General features: G+C 39.9%; 1 protein-coding gene across 1 annotated transcript; it reads right to left on the bottom strand.

The window, feature by feature from the left end:
- Positions 1–1,088: 1,088 nt before the first annotated feature.
- On the bottom strand, positions 1,089–19,785 carry MAPK1IP1L (mitogen-activated protein kinase 1 interacting protein 1 like). The gene is made up of 4 exons (XM_049898387.1): positions 19,626–19,785; positions 8,514–8,535; positions 7,057–7,764; positions 1,089–5,922 (listed from the first exon to the last, which is right to left on the bottom strand). The coding sequence occupies exons 2-4, from the start codon at positions 8,529–8,531 to the stop codon at positions 5,911–5,913; spliced, it is 738 nt and encodes a 245-aa protein (XP_049754344.1). The 5' UTR covers positions 8,532–8,535; positions 19,626–19,785; the 3' UTR covers positions 1,089–5,910.
- Between the last annotated feature and the right edge of the window lie 4,072 nt (positions 19,786–23,857).

Here is a 23,857-nt window from a genome sequence, read left to right as displayed (position 1 = left end):
TGCAAAGGACTTCTTCAAAGTGTTGAAGAGCAAAGATGTCACCCTGAAGACTAAGGTGCGCCTGACCCAAGCCATGGTATTTTCAATCACATCATATGCATGTGAAAGCTGGACAATGAATAAGGAAGACTGAAGAAGTGTTGACGCCTTTGAATTGTGGTGTTGGTGAAGAAAACTGAATATACCAGACTGGCAAAAGAACAAACAAATCTGTCTTGGAAGAAGTGCAGCCAGAATGCTCCTTACAGACAAGGATGGCAAAACTGCGTCTTACATACTTTGGATGTGTTGTCAGGAGGGATCAGTCCCTGGAGAAGGACATCATGCTTAGCAGTGTACAGGGTCAACGGAAGAGAGGAAGACCCTTAACGAGGTGGATTGACACAGTGGCTGCAACAATGAGCTCAAGCGTAACGACGACTTTAAGGATGGCGCAGGACCAGGCGTTTCGTTCTGTTGTGCATAGGGTCCCTGAGTCAGAACCGACTCGACGGCACCTAACGACAACAACTTTTAGGGACTTCGGAATATCAAAAATTAAAAATTTGACAGTTGCATTTTGCTCAATTATGAGGCAAAAAGCAGAAATCTCTCAAGTAGAATGTACTACAAACTATTCCCTCTTTCATAGCCCCATTCCCAACTGGGGTTCTGAGAAAGGTTAGCAAACCATCTGTAGAGAGGAAATGGGAAACTTCCTAGTTTAATAATGCTGTATGCCCAGCAAGTCTGCCTAAAGTAGAACTCTTGTTCATAAAAGAAGTCAGTGGTGGCAGTGGCAAGGGTGGATATGGAAGTCTCCCTAATGTATTATGTGCGGATAATCAGGTCACAAAGACTAGCCTAGCCTTGAAGGGAGGAGAGAAAAATGTCACTATGGACATGCTGCTGAAAGCGGATTTGTGGAAGAAGGGCTGTTTCTAGGCTGTCTATTTAAAATGCCTCAGTCACTTGCAGACAGCTGTCTAGGGCTTTTTTTTTTCTTTTCTGTTTTAAAAACAACAAATTCGCTCTAACTTGCTCAGGGGAGCCCAGAATTAGACCTAAAGAATAAAATCCACGGAAAAAATGCAAAGCCATGAAAATACATTTTTTAAAAGGTGTTCAGATATAATACACAAAAGCAAACAAGTTTATCTTAAAAAATATCAAGTATCACATCCATAGACTATTCCTAATTATAATTACTTCTTAAAGCAACATTTGTCTTTGTTTACAAATACAGCAGCAGGTGATAAAATCTAACATCTCAAACAAATTGCTTACAGTTCATAATACAAATGTATATGTCTCAAATCACATTTTAGGCAGTTTAACTTAAAATGCATAGACAATTACATACATTAAATTTGTCATTAAAAAGTCAATGAAAAATCACAATTTCAAGAAAAAATACAAAGAAATCTTTACAGAGCACACGTAAGTCAAGTTTACTTAATGGCAACAAATCAGTATCTGCTAGTCAGTGACAGGCAGTGAGAGTGCGTTCAGTTAGGGAGAAAGTGAGAGGAAAAACATCCCATGACTGCACACTTGAATAGTTACACTGATAAGCATTGAAATTTTAGAAGAAAAAAAAAAAAAGGTATACTGGACTTTGCCCTTTAAAATGCCAAAAAGCTGATCTATAACTTCCCCCAGCAATATTAAAATATGTTCATCTATATAAAACTACTAATTTGGTAAAGCCACCCCAGACCATGAGCCTCTCAAGGACAGGGATTGATCTTTCATTGCTCTATCTCTGGCATCTGGCAAAGCACCTGGACCATGGACACTTAAATGTCTGCTGAATGAACGCAGTCCTCACATTTTCTAAAGCCAGAAGTTGCATGGCATTTAACACTGATTACTGGCAATTTTTTACTTGGCAGAATTCTGCAAAGAGAACAGTGTCTGTCTTCAATACTAAATATTGCTCTGTTAAGATTAGTCTTCCCTGAAAACCACCCACCACTTTCTATGCATAGGGCAGTATTATGTGAGTCAGCTGAATTTAGATATATGCTTTCAAATACTTTAACACTTGAAGGTCTGTCCTTACGTTGCATTTTCCAGGGTTTAAAACTGGCATTTTATAAAGCCAGCTCTAGATTATTCAGGGTGAGAAAGGAAGACATTGGCACTAACACATTTAGAAATGTAGGCAACTGATACGTAAATTAGGCACAGTATTTTGAGGAGAGCAATGTTCATCTATATAGCTTCAAAAATTGTACACTTGAGTACTATAGGTGGCACTAATCATTTGTGAGGTAAAGCATCATGGACCCAATTGACTTTTTTCCCTAGAAAATATTCCAATATCCTACTGAAGTGGTGTGACTCACCAAGGCCAAAAATTCACTCCTTTTCTACTCTGCCCTATTTTCCTTTACTGAAGGGAATGAACAGTAAAATGGACAGAGGAGGAGGCCCTTGTGCTAAAAAAAAAATTTCGGTTATTCCCAAATAATCAATACTTTAAACAAAACAGTGCTGTGAAGTCAAAGCGATAAATAGGCTCTTCAAAAGCATGAAAAGATGTCAGGCTGCATCCTGTACAGAACAGCCAAGGTATTTTAAACACTCCTTTAAGGAGAATTTGATGCTTGCAAATTTTGTCTGGAAGAAGATTTAAGGTCTATATACCGTACTTCATACTCAGAGCGACCCTATAGGACAGAGTAGAACTGCCCCATAGAGTTTCCAAGGAGCGCCTGGTGGATTCGAACTGCTGACCCTTTGGTTAGCAGCCTTAGCACTTAACCACGACGCCACCAGGGTTACTGCGTCAGAGTCGACTCGACGGCACTGGGTTTGGTTGGTTTGGTTTTGGTATACTGTACTTGCAATATTTCTATTTAAAATAGTTTTTATTTTTCACTGTGACTTTTAGGTTCAACCTCAGCACTGCTTATATATTTTTATTCCAAATCAAAGACTTGAACTCTAGAAACATTATCCCTCAACACATCTCAATTATCGCCACCAAATTTATTTTAAAACCCTTGCTCTAAAGCCCAAACGCCAACAAGTATTCCCTTAAGATTAAACATACTAACAAGCAGTCTCTGCCATAAAACCATCTCAGCCTACCATGACTTGTTTTGAAAGCCACATTGTTCTTTTGTAAAGAAAAAAAAAAAAAACCTTCCTAGATGCTTTTCCCCCTTCCTCCACTGAAACCTCTTTTGCTTTTCTTAACTCCACCCTAAACCCAAAAGTATTTTTTGGCCCAGAGTATCCACAAAAATTAAGATTCCCTCCAACTGGAGAAATGGTGCTGTACAGAAATAAACTATATAAAAGCAAATTCTATGAGCCCTTTGATTTCCATTCTTACATTAAAAAAAAAAAAACAAAAAACAATGAGCTCCCCAGTCCTCCTTCCCCCCCAACTTTCCAGTTGGAAAGTCTTGGAAAACTAAGGGTTAAAATGGCAGTATCATCTAGGGCACACTAGGCAGTATGAGTCATTAACAAAGTTACACTCGTGGGGAGGAGTAATCTCTCATCTCCTGTTCATGGCCCTGTAAATTCTTTAGCAAAACATTTTCTCTCATAACCAAGACAAAGGACTTAATTACAGATTCCCGAACTTGCTACCTCTCCTTTTAGTCACACTATACCCTCTCTGTTGTACACAGGGTCGCTATGAGTCGGAACTGACTTGATTACACCTAACAACATAGCATTAAATACTCCATCTAAAGCTGGAGATGGCAACTTATCCCAATTTAGGGCAACCAAAATAACTATAAGGAGAGAGATCTTTGCTGCCATCTCACTTTCCCTATCATCTTATCCCTGCAGCTACCTGGCATTATGATACCAATTATCATCGAGTCCATTCCAACTCATAGTGACCCTATAGGTCAGACTAGAACTGCCTAGGGTTTCCAAGGCTGTAATCTTTACAGAATAGACTGCCACATCGAACCACTGACCTTTTGGTCCGCAGCCGAGTGCTTAACCACTGGACCACCAGGGCTCCTTGACATTATGATACTGACTGATAATTTATGACATCTCCTAAGGCTACCTACCTTGTAAACTTGAGGCTACTTTGACAACAGATTTCAAGAGTGTTGTAGATGCTGCCACCTACCCTTGCAAGAAAAAGAAAACCAGGTGTGTCGCTATGTAAGAGCTGCCTAACATTCCCCAGCTTAGCCATATCTGAACAAATTAGTTTCCGCCATTATCAATTCTGAAAGCTTGAAAGAAGGGAGGCTTAAACACCAAATGTTCCTCAAAGGTGACCATCTTGCTTTCTTAAAACGAGGTAGCTATCAAACCATTAAACTGGCAGCATTTGGCATTCTGACATTTTAATAGTAGGAAAAACAACTATTAAATATTTTATTCTTAAACAAAATGGTGCTCCATCATAAATCTCTCCAATACTGGTCCAATAAATCCACAATACACTTTTGAAACCCAATGGATACGTTCAAAGTTTTCAAATGTTATTTAACAAATAACAAGGTCAGTTCTACTGTCAAACTCATTTATTCCAAATCTAACAATCTCATTTAAAGGTAAGGTGCCAAAAAGCTACTAGAGTTGTTTTGGTGGTTATAAACAGTATTTAATATTTTAAGCAACAGTCATACTGCTTTAAACTCAGTTGCAGAAATCTACCATTTATTATTATTTTCATGCGTTAAGAGAGGATAATTCTTTCCAGGGTGGCACTCAATTCTACTTATTTACTTATCAACAAATACAGGACTGAATTGTTAGCCATAAGCACTTTACAAAGAGATCCAGAAAACTATTCAGGAGACAATAACATATCATAATCAGACTCGGAAAGACAAATATATATTTTGAGTCTCACTTGTACAAAGAGAACAGACACATCTGTGTGACTTAAGGTTCTCCAAACATAACTGCTATATATGTTTATGATAGTCCACTAGAGTGTGCCAGTTTTCCACATCAGGGAAGAATAAAGGATGTATTCCTTAAAGAACTGAGGGAAAGGGGGACTACAGGGAATGGTCTGGGCAGAAGACCTGCCTCAGGTTTTGTGGGAATGCAAATTACTTGTTACTCTGAAGCAATTCCCCAGGGTTCCTCTAGTTTGAGGTTCAAAACAAAGGAGAGAATTATTTCCTTCCTTGAACTCATCTCAAAACAATATGGACATCTCATAATCCATTCTAAAGCAATAAAAAAAAAGAGGTCAATTCTCTAAGACCATAATTTACATACCTGTTGGCCCAAATTAAAAAAAAAAAAAATTGTCTAAATAGTAGGTTTAAGAGCTGTATGGCCCATTTGGCTAAAAAAAAAAATAAACCAAATTAGGTGGAACTCAAAATTTTTTTTTACTAAAAGCTCAAGGATAAAAATGAACACTGGCTAGCTAATGAACTCAACATCTGGCAATAATTACTGACAGTTTTAAATGTACATCCAAAATGTAACCTCGAGAAAACCAGGGGTATTCATCCTATAGAAAGAGCAGCTCAAAATGTTTAGAGGCATCATTTGTCTACATTATGGCAATGTGATTGTTTTTCAAAGTGTTTATTTAAAGAAAAAGTGATTATAAAAAACACTCGAAATAATGTGCCAATAAAGTTGCAGGTTCTAACAATCCATATCATCTTAGATTTTTAAGCGTGTGGTTTCATGTTTTAAACAAATTCTATCAAAGAGCTATCTAACATACTTAATCACTTTAACTTCCCATGAAAACCAAATACAAATCACATTTGAACGATTTTTGTTTTTATCTGATTGTTCCAACTGTACATCCAAGTACAAGAGGCAGATATCTTCTCTGAGAGTTGCAAGAGTTGTTCTTTCATGAATGCCCTCTTATGAATAGTGAAACCAGCAATTTTTATATATGCATTCACGTGCATATATGTGTACTTCAAAAAGCAAAGCATCATCTCTTCGTCCATTGTTAACTTAATGGTAAGACTGCAACAGAAAAAAGAAAAAGTCAACATCTACATTTTGTAAATGGAGTTTATTAATTCTCCTTTCTCTGGTGTAAAATAAATTGCTTAATAAATGCAAACAAGAAGTCATCTAATTACCTTGGCACACACTGCATTAAAAAAAATTTTTTTTTTTTTTAAAGATCTAATAGCAAAAGGAGCCCTGGTGGCACAGCAGTTAAGAGCTCAGCTGCTAATCAAAAGGCTGGCAGATCAAATCCATCAGCTGCTCATCACCCCATGGAGCGGTTCTACTGGATGGCAATGGGTTTGGTTTGTTTAATAGTAAGAAGTTGCAATTATCAAAGGGGGACGAGTTTGGGGGCACTAATACTGAGATTTTTCCTTTACAGTTGAGGTGGATGTTCGATTAATCTAGTTGGGAATCTGATTTGTTATTTTGTGTGAACAAATTTATTTCGCCTAACCAGAACCTTGACTCTGCTTTTGGATACTTACTTGGCTTACTTCACTGGGGAGATGGCATGCCTTTCTATTCGCTCATATGCCATAGACAGGCTCCTCAACTAACATGTCAACCCTACTCCAGCTTCGCTGACAGTAAAGCACACAACATTACATTTAACTGACTGAATAGTGGTATAATCTTGAGATCAACGCTGCTAAAAATCTAACAAAACCTTGGCTGAGAAACACTATGGATAGTTGCCTGAAAGATGGGCTGTATTATAGTTTCGTTACCCTGGATTCTCTCAAAGTATACCTCCATATCAAGCTAGACAGGCAGAGACTGCTTTTATTGAATTGTGCTTTGATATGATGCTATAAAGCAATACTGAGAAATGTTTAAAAAAAAAACAAACAGACACAGTCCAATAAAATGCCTCTCGGGGTTTACCTCAATAATGCTGTTGAGGACATGGCTTACTACAGTCTTTGGGGATCTTTGAGAAAATCATCTATTTCTAGTACCAGGAATACTTGTACTTTCATCCTTTTAAATGCTCTTCCCGAATTTCTGAAATTTATTCATATACCACACCCCCTTTATAGAGTTAAAAAGCTTTCTAATTGCCCATCCAAAATCGTGAAGTATCTTTCAGTTGTGCTCGTGTGACAATTAATGCATATTAAAAGCAAATTAAGCACTCACATGGGGGCCACCAGGCATTGGCGGAGCACCAGAAGGTCCTGAAGGCACTTGAAAAGGATTATTGGGAGTGGGGTAGAGTCCTGGTGTGGGATATGATCCTGCAGGGGCAGGATATGGTGCAGGTGGTCCCCAGGCGCCTGGTGGAACAGTGCCCCATGGAACTGGTGGTGCAGCCCCTGGAGCTTGGGGAGGAGGAGGAGCAGAGTATGGCCCTGGAGATGGATATGGCATACTGGGGGTAGGATACTGCCCTCCCATTCCTGGTGCCCACGGTCCAGAAGACATGGATCCCCATGGACCTAAAGGACCAGCTGCAGCTGGATCTGTGGGTGCACCATATGGTCTAGGAAGCTCGGGAAAGGGCATGTTTGGTGTAGGATATGGCCCTGTGGGGCCAGGGCCTGGCACAGTTGGGGCTGGATAAGGACCACCAGGTGGGGGGCATGATGGTCCAGAAGGAGGAAAGGGTCCTGGGGGTCCTGGAGGTGGTGCAGTGGGAGGCACAGAGGGATACATTCCTGTTGGCGCAGGTCCAAAAGGCACAGTGGAAGGTGTTGCACTTGGTGGGAGTCCAGATGGCACAGAAGGTGGAGCACTTGGGTTATTCCAAGGGTTGGAGCCTGGCCAGCCTTGAGGAGGCTGACCAGGTTTTGTATTGCTAACGGCAGAAGTTTTGGCAGGAGAATGTTCAGGTAGTGCATCTGCCAACTGGAATACAAAATAGATATATCTCATCTATCTTATCCAGGAACAAGTCATGCCAAACAGGATTATAAACCTATATAGCATCTTTAAAAGCTAAACTGTTCAGTTTAATGAACAGAAGTACTGTATTTTTACACAAATAACACTTGCCTTTTACGTTTGTTTGCCAGCTGCATCCTCCCCCCATTAAAACCCATAGCCATCAGAGTTAATTTCCAACTCCCAGTAACCCTACAGGACAGAGTAGAACTGCCCCATAGAATTTCCAAGGAGCACCTGGTGGATTCCAACTGCTAACCTTCTGGTTTGCAGCCACAGCATTTAACCACTACACCACCAGGGTTTCCTGCATCTTCCTTCCGTGAGGTATTAAGTGTCACTACGCCAATTTTTTACATGTTGCTGCAGAAAAAAAAATTAGCATAGCACACTTACAAAAATACCTCGGGTGGGGGGAAGGTGTGGCTGGCAAACAAACGGAGAAGGTGCACATTGTTTGCATAGAAATACAGTAATCACCTTTATAATTTTTAAGATTTTCTAAAGAAACAAATACCACAGGATGCATTTTGAAACACATTATATCTAAATAAACTAAGTCAAATCACCTATCAAAATCACATGCTGAAAAAACCCAAGAACCACAAAAAACCACCTCTTGTAAATTATAAGGCTTATATAGCCCACGTTTCAGACTATGTCATTTTTCTTAAGAGCCATAAAACTTATCAAGGATGAATGCATCAACTTACCGAAAATTCATCAGACATTTTCCTAAAAAAATGAAAAAAAAAAAAAAAAGAATATTTCAAAACCAGTGTTTTAACATTTCTTATATATTCTTTAAGGAACTTTCTATGCATACATTATTTTTACTTAAACGAAATCTTAAATCATTTACGTAATATCGTTTTCTTTACATAAGAAAAATTTCCGAAATAGTTCCATAATAGCCCTATCAACTTCGTAACTGTACATTATAAAGAAATGATTGATAATTTAAGTTACAACCTCATTTTGGTGGCAGTTTAGGTTGTGGGTATTTTGGCTTGTTTTAAAAAATGACACAGTGAATATCTCTGAACACTTACCTTTGCTTAGTTGTGAGACCCTATTACCAGGAAAAAGCATTAGAAATAGAATTTACAGATTCAACTGCTAAGGTTATTTAAATCCATCTAATAAAAATAAATTGTCCTCCAAAAAGTATACGCTTTTTTCTTCAGCTTCTCTTTCACTGCCAGATCTTATTAAATTTATAAATCTCTTCTAATATGGTAGATTACTGCCATCTTATTTTGTAGTCCCCAGGTGGTACAAACGGTTAACATGTTCCATTGCTAACCGCAAGGTTGGGGGTCCAAGTCTACCCATAAGTGCCATGGACAAAAGGCCCGGCAATGTACTTTTGAAAAATGAGCCACTGAAAACCCTATAAAGCACAGTTCTACTCTGATACACAGGGATTACCATGAGAGGGAACTGACTTGGCAGCTACTAGTAAAAACTTGTTATTTTAACCTGCATTTCATTAATTATGGGGAAGGTAGAGCATCTTTTTATATTTAATATCCCACTGATACTTTTTCTGTGAATTTGCTCATGTCCTTTGATTACTGAGACTTAACTAACACTCAATGAAATGCATGAATGTTAAGTCTTCAGGTTAACAATCTTTGACAATTGTATATGCCCCTCGAAACCAGATACAGAACATTTCCATCCTTCTAAAAAGTTTACTTGTGCTCCCTTCCAATCAACTCCTCACACACGCCTCAAAATAATCACTTGAGTTTTGCTCATTCCTTGACTTCATGTAAGTGGAGTAAGACAGTATGTACTTTGCTTTTGATAATTTTACTATTTAGGAGTACATCTTTTTTTCGCACCGCTTCATTAAGATAATAAGGAAATTAAGCCTGTCTGTTTCATATGAGGCTTGAAGCTCTGGTGGCGAAGTGGTTATGAGCTCAGCTGCTAACCAAAAGGTTGGCAGTTCAAATCCACCTGCTGCTCCTTGGAAACCCTATGGGGCAGTTCTACTCTGTCCTAGGCTCGCTATGAGTTGGAATCAACTTGATGGCAAAGGGTTTTTGTGTCTTATGAAACAAATATTTTTCTGCTGAGTTCCTATTATGTATTGATCTTTTAAGTGGTATTTTGGGGTACTACCAATACTTAGTATCAAGTAGTCAAATTTATCAATCTTTCCCTACATGTGGCTTCTGGATTTTGTGATATATTTACAAAGTCCTTCCCACTCAAAAGGAACCCTGGTGGCACAATGGCAGCTGCTAACTCAAAAGTTGGTGGTTTGAACACGTCAGCCACTCCTCAGGAGAAAAATGTGGCACTCTGCTTCTGCAGAGATTATAGCCTTCGAAACCCTAAGGGGCAGTCAGTTCTACACTGTCCTACCACTGAGTTGACTGGTTTGGTTTTTGGTTTTCCCAAAGATTAAAAAAAAAAAAAATAGTGTTTTTATGGTTAACTTTTTTGTTTAAAATCTTTTAATTCTTCCCCTAAACAATAATTACTGAATACTCTCTTTTCTCAATGGATTTGACAAGCCACTTTTTACACATTCTACAGTAGATATTGACAACTACTGTTTATCGAACATTTATCACAGAACAGGCCCCATGTTAAGTACCTTAGATGCATCATTTAACACTCCTCAAACTCCTATGGTCCAAATTTTATTATCATTCTCACTTTACGGCTGGAGAAAAAGCAGCTTACCAAATTAAGGTCACAGAGCTAGTGACAGGCAGAGAAGGCCCAAGCTGACTCCAGAGACTGGGCTCTTAAAAACCAGACTACACAGCCTCAATCAGTTCCTACAGGTAGGTGGACTTTAGTCTTTTCTACTGATCTGCACGTTACCATTCTATTTTAATTACAGTAGCTTTATAATATATTTTCACAGATTGTAATGTTAATCCCCCTGTAATTATTGTTTTCTCAGATTTTCCTGAAGAGTCTCCCATTTATTTTTTCCAGATCATTTTATAAAAAACTAAAATAAAATGTATTCTGATTGGAATTGCATCAAATTTACACACTAATTTAGAAGATATTTGATATATATTTAAATTATCAATTCTTCTCATTCAAGAACAGGTATGTCTTTCTAGTTCCTAAAACTGCCATTTATATCACTCAGCAGTTTGTTTTCTTGATCGGGTCCTACACATTTTTTGTGAGATGGATTTTGAACTTACTTTTTCTTGTGGTTGTAAACAAGCTCTTTTCTTCCATTATATTTTCTAATTGGTTGTTCATATAAAGAAAAGTTTTTAAAAATTTTAATATATTACTTTTGTAAGCAGCCACATTACTGAATTATGTTACTCAAAGTTTTCCAGTTAATTCTCTGGGTTTTCCAGATAAATAATTATGACATTTGTAAAAAATAATTTTATCTTCTTTTTCCAATATTTATGCCACTTTTCTCTTTTGGCTCAGCTAGAACTTTTTTTTTTTAATTTACTTATTGTACTGTAGGTGAAGGTTTACAAATCAAGTCAGTCCCTCATACAAAAAGCCATACCCATCCCGCCGTGCACTCCCAGCTGTTCTCCCCTCAATGAGACAGCACACTCCTCTCCACCCTGTATTCCCTGTGTCCATTCAACCAGCTCCTGTCCCCCTCTTCCTTCTCATCTCCCCTCCAGACAGGAGTCACCGACATAGTCTCATGTGTCTACTTAAGGCACGAAGTTCACTCCTCACCAGCATCACTGTCTATCATATAGTCCAGGCCAATCCCTGTCTGTAGAGTTGGTTTCCGGAATGGTTCCAATCTTGGGCTATCAAAGGGTCCAGGGACCATGACCGTCAGGGTCCTTCTAGTCTTAGTCAGACCATTAAGACTGGTCTTTTTTATGAGAATTTAAGATGTGCATCCCACTATACTCCTGCTCCATCAGGGACTCTCTGTTGTGTTCCCTGTCAGGGCAGTGATCAGTGGTAGCCTGGCACCATCTAGTTCTTTGGGTCTCAGGCTGATGGAGTCTCTGGTTTATGTGGTCCTTTCTGTCTCTTGGGCTCATATTTACCTTGTGACATTGGTGTTCTTCATTCTCCTTTGCTCCAGGTGGGTTGAGACCACCTGATGCATTTTAGACTGCCACTTGCTAGCATTTAAAAACCCAGAAGCCTCTCACCAAAGTGGAATGCAGACGGTTTTCTTAATACATTTTGTTATGCCAATTGACCTAGATGTCCCCTGAAACCATGGTCCCCAGACTCCCATCCCTGCTACTCTGGCCTTTGAAGCTTTTGGTTTTATTGAGCAAATATTTCTTTGCTTTCGGTTTAGTCCAGTTGTACTGACTATTCCTGTGGTATGTGTTGCCCTTTCCTTCACCTAAAAAAATTTTTGTTTACTATCTAGTTTTTTTTTTTAATCTAGTTAGTGCCCTCTCCCTCCCTCCCCACCCTCGTAACCATCAAAGAATATTTTCTTCCATGTTTAAACGTTATCTGGAATTCTTATAATAATGATCTCATACCATATCTGTCCTTTTGCAATTGACTAATTTCACTCAGCATAATGCCTTCCAGGTTCCTCCATGTTATGAAATGTTTCACAGATTCGTCATTGTTCTTAATCATTATGTAGTATTCCACTGTGTGAATATACCATAATTTATTTACCCATTCATCCATTGATGGGCACCGTGATTGCTTCCAACTTTTTGCTATTGTAAACAGTTCAGCCCTCCTAGGAATGTGTCTAATGTTTAAGTATGTATTTTTAGTTTGTATATAAAAAAAAAAACCACATTAAGAAAATTCCTATTTATGCCTACATTACTATATTTACAAGCCCTGGTGACACAGTGGTAGTTATTCCTATTTTGCTAATTAAAAAAAAATAAAAATAAAAAGCACTGAATTTCTTCAGAAGACTTTTCAAAACCTCATGAATTGATCTCAGTTTTTCTCCTTTGACCTATCAATGGTTAATTATACGAAAAGATTGCTTAATATCAAGCCATCTGGCATCCCTAGAATTTTATTTTTAAGTATAATTTGATTATTACAAAGAATGATAAAGAACATGAAGTCTACTGAGTTGGCTTACTTTCCCTGCTTTCTATTGAGAATACTAAAAAACCATCTGTATGTATAGCAAATACAATTACTCACTCATTCAAATGTCAAGGTTTATTTACACTAAAACATCACATCACACAACAGAGAACTCTTAAGACTAACATTTAAACAAACAAAAAATCCTTACTGTAACAAGACATACCATTATACACACTGGAACTGTTTTTAATGTTATTATCAGTGTGTGACAAGTTTAAAGTATACACAGGACTAACATGCTTTTCAAACAAAATGAGCCCTTCTGAGAGAGAAACTGGTTCTGTATCAAAGTTCACTTTAATCCTGAAGCAGAAAATCTACCAAAGCAATCCATTCAATTTCAACTCAGGTTTTTATAATTACTCTTTTCTCTCTCTTCGTTTTTGGAAAACACACACTATACAGTTTACTAGTCATACAGTTACATAAAAATATAAACTATTAATACAAACTAAACCGATTCACAATTCTGGTTTTAAAATTTTTAAGCTCAAAATCAAATCCTGGAAGATAGACGAGGTGCTAGAACCTTATAATTACAACACTGAAGGCCTGACCAAAGGGATTAGAAATCGTGACATTCTGTTCTATGGCATTGCTGCAAAGTGACCTGCTCTCAATGCCTAGAATAAATAGTGTTTAAGTAGAACCATGCCAATTTGCTCTTTGGAGGATACATGCATTCTAAAAAGGTAAAAAATAGTAGGGTATCAATGTTTCAATGAAAAGAGTTTCAGAATGTAAAAATATTTTCCAAAAATATCTGAATTATGCTAATTATAAGGACAACATAACCTTGAACTCACAAAAAAAAAACCTTATAATAAAGGTTTTCATTTTTTTCTTCTAGAAGAAACTAAAGATATTATTTCCAAAACTTTCCATTACTACTTTATGACAAGATTTATGCATTGTTTAGAAAATAATGATCGTGCTTTCTGAGCAACAAGGTTACTAATAAGAGCACAAAATTTTGACATATACTAGAAAAGCAAAACATAACATTTCTGTAAATTCCTATGGCTTTCAAAGTAAAAATACTAATTCAATCACCATGTGGTTTAACTCCACAACTTACTAGTGACTACTGCCAAGAAATACTTTAGAGGGCCACTAAACTGTGATGGAGTGGTGAGAATATGGGACTACACGACTGTGAAACCTGGACAACAATCCTTTTGTCTTTTGACAAAGGCAAGCCACTTAACCAGAGATCATTTTTCATCTTTAAAACAGTTGTAATAACCCGACTACTTAAAAGTAAAATATTTTATAAGCTCTAAAGTGCTACAAGCCCGTTAAGATAACTAAGAGAAACTAAGGGAAGTCAAATAGGATTTTTGTGTTGATTTGTTCAGTACTGGGGAAGGGTGGTGGTAACATATCATACTATACATATAAATTTTGAATTACTCATTGCTAGCGAGTCAATTCCTACTCATAGTGACCCTATAGGACACAGGAGAACTGCCCCATATGGTTTCCAAGGAGCGCCTGGTGGATTCGAACTGCTGACCTTTTGGTTAGCAGCTGAACTCTTAACCACCACGCCACCAGGGTTTCCAAATTTTGAATTACAGTGTATATATATACATATATATATATGTATATATATATTTCCAACACTAGCTCATTTATCAGGCTTTTTTTTTTTTAACATTTGGACAACTAAAGAAATTGGGATTTTAATGTTTTTAAACATTTTAATTCTCTTTAAAATGTTTAATTTCAAAAATTCAGTTTTTCGGTAATCTTATGACAACCCTATTTTATACAGTCATTTAGATGCTGCAGCCCTGGTGGTGCACTGGTTAAGAGCTTGGCTGCTAACCAAAAGGTCAGCAGTTCGAATCCACCAGCCACTCCTTGGAAACCCTATGAGGCAGTTCTCCTCTGTCCTAAGGGTTGCTATGAGTCTGAATCGACTCCATGAGACAGGTTTTGTTTTGGGTATTTAGATGCTAAGGAACCCCTGGTGGCGCAGAGGTTAAGGACTTGGCTACTAACCAAAAGACTGGCAGTTTGAACTCACCAGCCACTCTGCAGGAGAAAAGATGTAGTAATCTGCTTCCATCAAGATAACAGCCTTGGTAACCCTAGTCTGTTTTACAGGGTAACAGTGAGTAGGAATCTGACTCGACGCCACAATTTAGATTACAGAATACTATTGAAATTACATGCGCCAGGCACTGTGTTGGGCTCTGGAGAAGAGTAATAATAGTATTTCAGGGAGCAAATCCTTGAAGAATTCAGTCTAGTGGAAAACTACCACTAAACAGCAACTATATTACCTGGGGTAAGCACAGGGTGTTATGGGAGTACTTCAAACAAACAAACAAACAAACAAACCTGCTGGAGACTAGTTAATTCCGATTCACAGCGACCCTATAGGACATAGTAGAACTGCCTATGGTTTCCAAGGAGCAGCTGATGGATTCAAATAGCCAATCTTTTTAGTTGGAAGCCAAGCTCCTAACCACTGCGCTACCAGGGCTACTGGGAGTACCTCAAAAAGAAAAAAGAGGCCCCTAAAGGAGTTAAGGAAAGGTTACCAGGGGAGGATTCCTGAGAAGTGGTACCTCTACAGTCTAGATGAGCTGGGGTAGGTGATGGGATGGGACCTAGGGAAAGGAGAAGAAAACAAAAAACCAAACCCAGTGCCGCTGAGTCGATTCTGACTCATAGCGACCCTATAGGACAGAGCAGAACTGCCCCATAGAGTTTCCAAGGAGCACCTAGCAGATTTGAACTGCCGACCCTTTGGTTAGCAGCCGTAGCACTTAATTACTATGCCACCAGGGTTTCTCGAAAGGAGGAGAGTTTGTGCAAAAGCTGCAAGGGAGGCAAGAGAGAACCTGTAAAGTACAAGCAGTTCAGACTGGCTGGAATATAGTGAGAGGGAAGAGATATGAACGTCCCAGCAGAGAAATGTTAGACCAGGGTTTGAATCCTCTACAGTCACTATCAACAACAGACCAGTAATGTTTTGAGGGATTAAATGGGATTTTGTAAATCAAGTACCTATAAAAGTGCCTGGGAAATACTGGTGGGCACAAATACTAAATTCTCCTTTTTGTATATGGGCATATGGTTAAGAGTGAAGGCTGAAAGTCTGACTTCCTAGATAAATCTGCAGCTCTTTCCTTACAAACCAGAAGTAAAAAGAAGATATGAATAGCATCCACCTCCCAGATTCTACGGTGAGACTTATATATTAGGTAAACACACAAATCTGTTAGTCATAGCCTGACACATAGCAGAAACGCAACAAAGGTCACTATTACAGGTCCACAAACCCTCATCTCAGTTCTCAACTTAAAAACCTGTGAAAACTAAAGAAACTTCCCCAAATTTGGCATAAAACTTTTTCAATGTCAAAATCTGACCTGAAGCTATTTATGTTATTGTTAGGTGCCACTCAGCTGGTTCAGATTCACAGCAATCCTATGTCTAACATAACGCAACAGGGCCCGGTCCTGCACCACTCTCACAACTGTTGCTAGGTTTGAGCCCAATGATGCAGCCACTGAGTCAATCTATCTCACTGAAGGTCTTCGTCTTTTTCACTGACCCTCTACTGAAAAAAAAAAAAAAAAAATTTTTTTTTTTTTCTCTACTTTACCAAGCATGATGTCCTTCTCCAGGGACTGGTCCCTCCTGATAACATGTCCAAAGTAACCTGAGACAAAGTCTCACCATCCTCGCTTCTAAGAAGCATTCTGGCTGTACTTCTTCCAAGTCAGACGTGTTCGTTATTCTGGCAGTCCATGCTATATTCAATATTCTTGGCCCAGCACCGTAATTCAAAGGCATCAATTTTTCTTTGGTCTTCCTTATTCACTGTCTAGCTTTCACATGCATATAAGGTGACTGAAAATACCATGGGTTGGGTTAGGCTCACCTTAGTCCTCCAAGTGACATCTTTGCTTTTTTAACACTTGAAAGACGTCTACTGCAGTAGATCTGCCCAATGTACTATTGTTTTATTTGAGTGCTGCTTCCACGGGCATCAATCCAAGTAAAATGAAATCCTTGACAACTTCAGTTGGTCCAGTTGTGAGAAATGACTTCTTTATGTTGAAGTGTAATCCATATGGAAAAAGAAAACCCCCAAACCTGTTGCTGTCAAGTTGATTCCTACTCGCAGTGACCCTATAAGACAGAGTAGAACTGCCCATAGGTTTTCCAAGTAGTGGCTGGCAGATTCGATCTGCCGACCTTTCGGTTAGCAGCCAAGTGCCACCAGGGTTCCATACTGAAGGCTGTAGTCTTTGATATTCATCAGTAAATGCTTCGAGTCCTATTCACTTTCAGAAAGCAAGGCTGTGTCATCTGCATATTGCAGGTTGTTAAGGAGTCTTCCTACAATCCTGATGCCCTCTTCTTCATATAGTCCAGCTTCTCAGATTATTTGCTCAACATACAGATTGACTAACTACGGTGAAAGTATACAACTCTGATGAACCACGTAGTATCGCCTTGTCCTGTTTGAATGAGTGCCTCTTGGTCTATGTACAGGTTCTTCACGAACATAATTAAGTGTTCTAGAATTCCTACTCTTCATAACGCTATCCATAATTTATTATGATCCACAGAGTTGAATGTCTCTGATGGTCAATAAAACACATATAAACATCTTTACAGTATTCTCTGCTTTCAGCCATGATCCATCTGATATGAGCAATATTTCTCATTCCACGTCCTCTTCTGAATCTGGCTTGAATTTCTGGCAGTCCACCGTCGATGTACTGCTGCAACCATTTTTTTAGTTATCTTCAGCGAAATTTTACTTGTGTGTGATATTTATGATAGTTTGATAATTTCCATATCCTGTTGGATCACTTTTCTTTGGAATGGATCTGGTTCTCCAGTCAGTTGGCCAGGTAGCCGTCCTCCAAATTTCTTGACATAGAGGAGTGAGCAACTCCAGTGCTGCATCCATTTGTTCAAACACCTCAACTGGTATTCTGTCAATTCCTGAAGCCTTGTTTTTCCGCCAATGCCTTCAGTACACCTTAGACTTCTTCCTTCAATACCATCAGTTGTTGATGATATGCTACTTTCTGTAATGGATGAACCCAGATCAATTCTTTTTGGTACAGCAACTTTGTGTACTCCTTTCATCATCTTTTGATACTTCCTGCATCGTTCAGTATATTACCCATAGGATCCTTCAATAGTGCAACTCGAGGCTTTTCCTTTAGTTCTTTCAGCTTGAGAAATGTAGAATATGTTCTTTCCTTTTGCTGTTCTAACTCTAGGTGTTTGAACCTTTCATTATAATACTTTATCTCCTTGAGCCACCCTCTGAAATCTTCAGTCGAGCTTTTCTACTTCATCATTTCTTCCATTCGCTTTAGCTACTCTACATTCAAGAACAAATTTCAGAGTCTCTACTGACATCCATTTTGGTCTTTTCTTACTTTCCTATCTTTTTAATAACCTTTTTATTAACTGATCCCCACTTAAAGTGAAGAGTCAAACCTATTGCCACACAAATATTAATGCTGGATTATCAGGTTGTGGAAACCCTGGTGGCGTAGTGGTTAAGTGCTACGGCTGCTAGCCAAAAGGCTGGCAGTTCGACTCTGCCAGATGCTCCCTGGGAACTCTATGGGGCAGTTCTACTCTGTCCTATAGGGTTGCTATGAGTCGGAATCGACTCGACGCCAGTGGGTTTTATCAGCTTGTTGTCCCTTAGCCCTGCCGGGAGTTTTATTACACACCTAGGCACCATATTATCTTTCTAAAATCTAAAAATTTCTGAATTCCAAACATAGTGACCCCAAGGGTTTGGGTTAAGGGACTGGGGGCAGATATTACCATTCTGCCTGGAGAGAGGAAAAGAACAACTAAGTCTGTGAGGCAGACTAGTTTTGACTAGGAAGCAAGAAAAATACCTATTCTTCTTGCCCAAAGAACACTACTGAACAAATTCCTTCTGAAGGCTACCTGTACTGAGGTTTTCAAAACAGGGCTTTATAACCATCAAGTGTACAAGTGTGTAAAAAAATTTTCAGTCAAGTGAAGTTAGTTTGCTGCTGCATTAGCACCTATTGTCTATTCTTGGTTTCCGAGGTCAAAGACTAGGCTAATTATATAAACTACAATGCACAATATGGGCTCCTCAGCCCGAAAGAGTCTTACAGAACTCAGCACCTCTGGTAGTTTCTGTCATGGCGATTCATCTGATGTATCTGTTAGCAACTCTTCTAGTCAGAAATAAGCACAACGTTGTCACAACTGCGAAATCTTAAATAAGCGCCAGAGATTCCTCTAAGGCTCGATGCGAGTATTTCGCTCCCTTTTCGTTAGAAATTAATGAATTCAGAGGGTCAGGGCCAAGGGGCACGAGGCTGGCAGCCCTTTGGGACCAAATGAACAAAGAGAATGCGGGATTGACGAGAGCGAACCGGCCACGGAGCGGGTCGCGCTCGCCGAGTCGGGGTGGGGGAGGGGCAGGCCAGCTACCCGCCTCCTCCCCCGTCCCCCGAGCCAGGCCTGACATCGAGGGCGGACAAACCCGCCGGGCGTGACGTCACCGGCCTCCGACGCCTTCTCCTTGGGGGTGATCCGGGAGGCGAACCCGCAGCGGGGTGGCCGAGAGAATCTTACGTGAGGAACCACAGCCCAAGCACTGGAGATGACTCAAGGCACCTCGGTTGCCGCGCCCGCCTCCCGCTTGGGCGCGCCCGCCAGCCCCTCAACCTGAGCTCCCCCGCCACCCTCTACCACCATCACTAGCGCCGAAGCAGCCTCACCCGGCAAGATCCGACCCCGAAACAAAGTCTAGAGGCGACGATGGGTCCCAGAGAACTGGGCGCTGAAGAACCGAACGCAGCCTGACTGACGACAGCAGCAGCTACAGCACTAGCGGCGCGCGGCTCCTCCTGGCGCCGGAACAGGAAGCGCCTCACGCCTCGCGCGCTGTCCCCGCCTGCGCTCCTCCTCCCGTCGGGCTGGGCCGCGCGCGCCCCCTCAGGCCCCCGGCGGCACTGCGGCTCCCCCTAGCGGCCGTAGTGGAGCGGCTGTTCTCTTGATGCAGCGGAAACTTCCTCGGTTTTCCGGAGCTCTGAGGACTCGGAGGAAACGCTTGTGACTGGTGAAGTTCAGGGCAGCCAGGCGGAAATTCCTGATTTGTTGCGTTGAGTGGCTTGAGGGCAGATTCTGGATTCCCTGCACTCAGCGGTTTTTACAGCCAGGCCTCGAAGCTGGCTAGGTGTGTATGCAGCCAATTAGCGGCCCGATTCTGGGAGACGCAGATACCCTCAGTCAAAATTGAGAAGAGCTAAAGGAACAATGCAGAAAAGGGAAGACGTTTGGAAACGGATTGATAATTGATATTAACTAAAGGAACAGTCATCTTTTCAGATTTTTCCTGATCCATGTTTTTCCCCACACCTTCTTTATTGAATAAACATTTATTAAACATCTACTCTATCAGACCCAAAGAGTGATTAGGACATGGCCCTAGTCATCAGGAGCCTGCAAGCTAGTAATGAAGATGTCATAAGTATATGGTGTGCAAAAAATAGCAAGAGCTAGATATTTAGCCGAGAGACTATGGCCCTGAAATACCCTTCTAACCTGGAACTATTTCCGGAGGCCACTTTCAGGCCAAACTAGAGAAAAGCCCATAAAATAAACAATAACACCAGAGAGGAACGTGTTACTTACAAAAACAATAATCAATTATAGGTGATCAAAAGGGCAACATTTGCCCAAAGGCAAGGATGAGAAGGCAGGAAGGGGTAGAAAATTAGGACGAAAGGAAACAGAAAACCCAGAGCAGAAATGGGGAGAGTGCATGACATGTGCTGGGGAATGAAACCAAGACCATGAAGCGATTTATGGTGCAAACTATGAAATGGGAATATAATTTGCTCTGTAGGCTTTCACCTAACATACCAAAAAGCAAACAACCAAAAAACAAACAAAAAAACCAAACTCATTGAATGCTACACATAAAGTGAATACATTTTTACTGTATGTAAATTATATTATACTTCAATAGTCTATTTTTAAAAAATAAAAAAAACAAATACAGGCATGCCTACTTTTACTGTGCTTTGCTTTATTGCACTGCACAGATACTGCGTTTTTTTTTTTTTTTTACAAATTTAAGGTTTGTGGCAACCCTGCATGGAGCAAGTCTATTGGAGCCATTTTTCCAACAGTATGTGATGACCTCCTGTCTGTGTGTCACATTTTGGTGATGCTCACAATATTTCAAACTTTTATTTTTACTGTATCTGTTATGCTAATCTGTAATCAGTGATCTTTGATGTTACTACTGTAATTGTTTTGGGGCACAGCAAACCACGCCCATATAATACTTTGAACTTAATCGATAAATGTTGTGTGTGTTCTGACTGCTCCACCGACTGGCCGTTGCCCCATCTCTCTCCCTCTCCTAGGACCTACCTATTCCCTGAGACATGACAATATTGAAATTAGGTCAATTAATAACCCTACAATGGCCTTTAAGTGTTCAAGTGAAAAGAAGAGTTACACATTTCTCACTTTAAATAAAAAGCCAGAAATGATTAGGCTTAGTGAGGAAGGCATGACGAAAGCCAAGACAGGCCTAAAGGTAGGCCTTTTGCGCCAGTTAGCCAGGTTGTGAATGTGAAGGAAAAGTTCTTAAAGGAAATCGAAAGTGCTACTCGAGTGAACACAGGAATGATACCAAAAACTAAAATCAACTGCCATCGAGTTGATTCCAACTCATAGCGACCCCATAGGACAAAGTAGAACTGCCCCATAGAATTTTCAAGGAGCACCTGGAGGATTTGAACTGCTGGCCTGTTGGTTAGCAGCCATAGCACTTAACTACTCTGCCACCAGGGTTTCCAAAGGGAAATAGCTTTACTGCTGACACAGAGAAAGTTTTAGTGGTCTAGATAGAAGATCAAGCCAATGACAACGTTCCCTGTCACAGATTGAATTGTGTCTCCCAAAAATATGTCAACTTAGCTAGATCATGATTCCCAGTATTGTGTTGATTGACCACAATTTTGTAATCTGATGTGATTTTCCTATGTGTTGTAAATCCTGTCTCTATGATGTTAATGAGATGGGATTAGCGGTAGTTATGTAGACTGACTCTACAAGATTAATCTACAGTTTAAGCCAATCTAGTCTAAGATATAAAAGAGCAGAGAGACAGGGGGACCTCATACCACCGAGAAGCAAGAGCCAGGAGAACAGTGCATCCTTTGGACCTGGGGTCCCTGTGGTGAGAAGCTCCTCAACCAGGGCGAGATTGATGACAAGGACCTTCCCCCAGAGCCTACAGAGACAAAAAGCCTACCCCTAGAGCTAGCACCCTGAATTCAGACTTCTAGCCTTATAGACTGTGAGAGAATGCATTTTTCTTTGTTAAAGCCATCTACTTGTGATATTTCTGTTATAGCAGCACTAGAAAACCAAGACATTCCTTTAAGCCAAAGCCTAATGAAGAGCAAGGCCCTAATTCGCTTCAATTCTATGAAGGCTGAGGGAGGTGAGAAAGCTGCAGAAGAAATGTTTGAAGCTAGCACAGGTTGGTTCATGAGGTTTAAAGAAAGAAGCCATCTCCATAACATAAAAGTGCAAGGTGAAGCAGTACGTGCTGATGTAGAGGCTGCAGCAAGTTATCCAGAAGATCAAGCTAATTGGTGAAGGTGGCTACAGTAAACAACAGATTTTCAGTGTAGATGAAACAGCCTTATACGGGAAGAAGACGCCATCTACGACCTTCACAGCTGAAGAGAAGTCAATGCCTGGGTTCAAAGCTTCAAAGGACAGGCTGACTCTCTTGTTAGGGGCTAATGCAGCTGGTGACTTTAAGTTGAAGCCAATGCTCATTTACCATTATGAAAACCCTAGGGCCCTTAAGAATTATGCTAAATCAACTCTGCCTGTGCTCTATAAATGGAACAACAAAGCCTGGATGACAGCACATCTGTTTAAAACATGGTTTACTGAATATCTTAAGTCCACTGTAGCAAGCTACTGCTCAGAAAAAAAGATTTGTTTCAAAATATTACTGCTCATTGACAATGCACCTCATTGCCCAAGAGCTCTGATGGAGATGTACAAGGAGATTGATGTTGTTTTCATGCTTGCTAACACAACATCCATTCTGCAGCCCGTAGATCAAGGAGTAATTTTGACTTTCAAGTTTTATTATTTAAGAAACACAGTTTGAAGGCTATAGCTGCCATAGATAGTGATTCCTCTGATGGATCTGGGCAAAGTCAATTGAAAACCTCCTAGAAAGGATTCACCATTCTAAATGCTATTAAGAACATTCATGATTCATGGGAGGAGGTGAAAATATCGACATTAACAGAAGTTTGGAAGAAGTTGATACCAACCCTCATGCTTGACTTCGAGGAGTTCAAGACTTAGTGGAGGAAGCAACAGTAAATGTAGTGGAAATAACAAGAGAGCTACAATTAGAAGTGGAGCCTGGAGGTGTGACTGAATTGCTGTAATCCCATGATAAAACTTTAACTGATGAGGAGTTGCCTCTTACGGATGAGCAAAGAAAGTGGTTTCTTGAGATGGAATCTACTCCTGGTGAAGATGCTGTGACCATTGTTGAAATGACAACAAAGGGTTTAGAATATTACCTAAACTTGTTTGATAAAGCAGCAGCAGGGTTTGAGAGGATTGACTCCAATTTTGAAAAAAGTTCTACTATAGGTAAAATGCCATCAAACAGCATCACATGCTACAGAGAACTCTTTCATGAAAGGAAGAGTTAATTGATGGGGCAAACTTCATTGTTGTCTTATTTTGAGAATTTGCCACAGCCACCCCAACCTTCAACAACCACCACCCTGATCAGTCAGCAGCCATCAATATTGAAGTAAGACCATCCACCAGCAAAATAGACTATTACGACTCAGTGAAGGCTCAGATGATGGTTAGCATTTTTCTTTTTAGCAATAAAGTATTTTTTAAAGGTATGTACTTTTTTAAAGATATAATGCTATTGCACACT

This window comes from Elephas maximus, chromosome 10 (assembly GCF_024166365.1).
Source record: "Elephas maximus indicus isolate mEleMax1 chromosome 10, mEleMax1 primary haplotype, whole genome shotgun sequence".
Classification (NCBI taxonomy): Eukaryota; Metazoa; Chordata; class Mammalia; order Proboscidea; family Elephantidae; genus Elephas; species Elephas maximus.
Note: the sequence above shows the minus strand (reverse complement) of the source record. Positions and strands in the feature narration are given on the sequence as shown.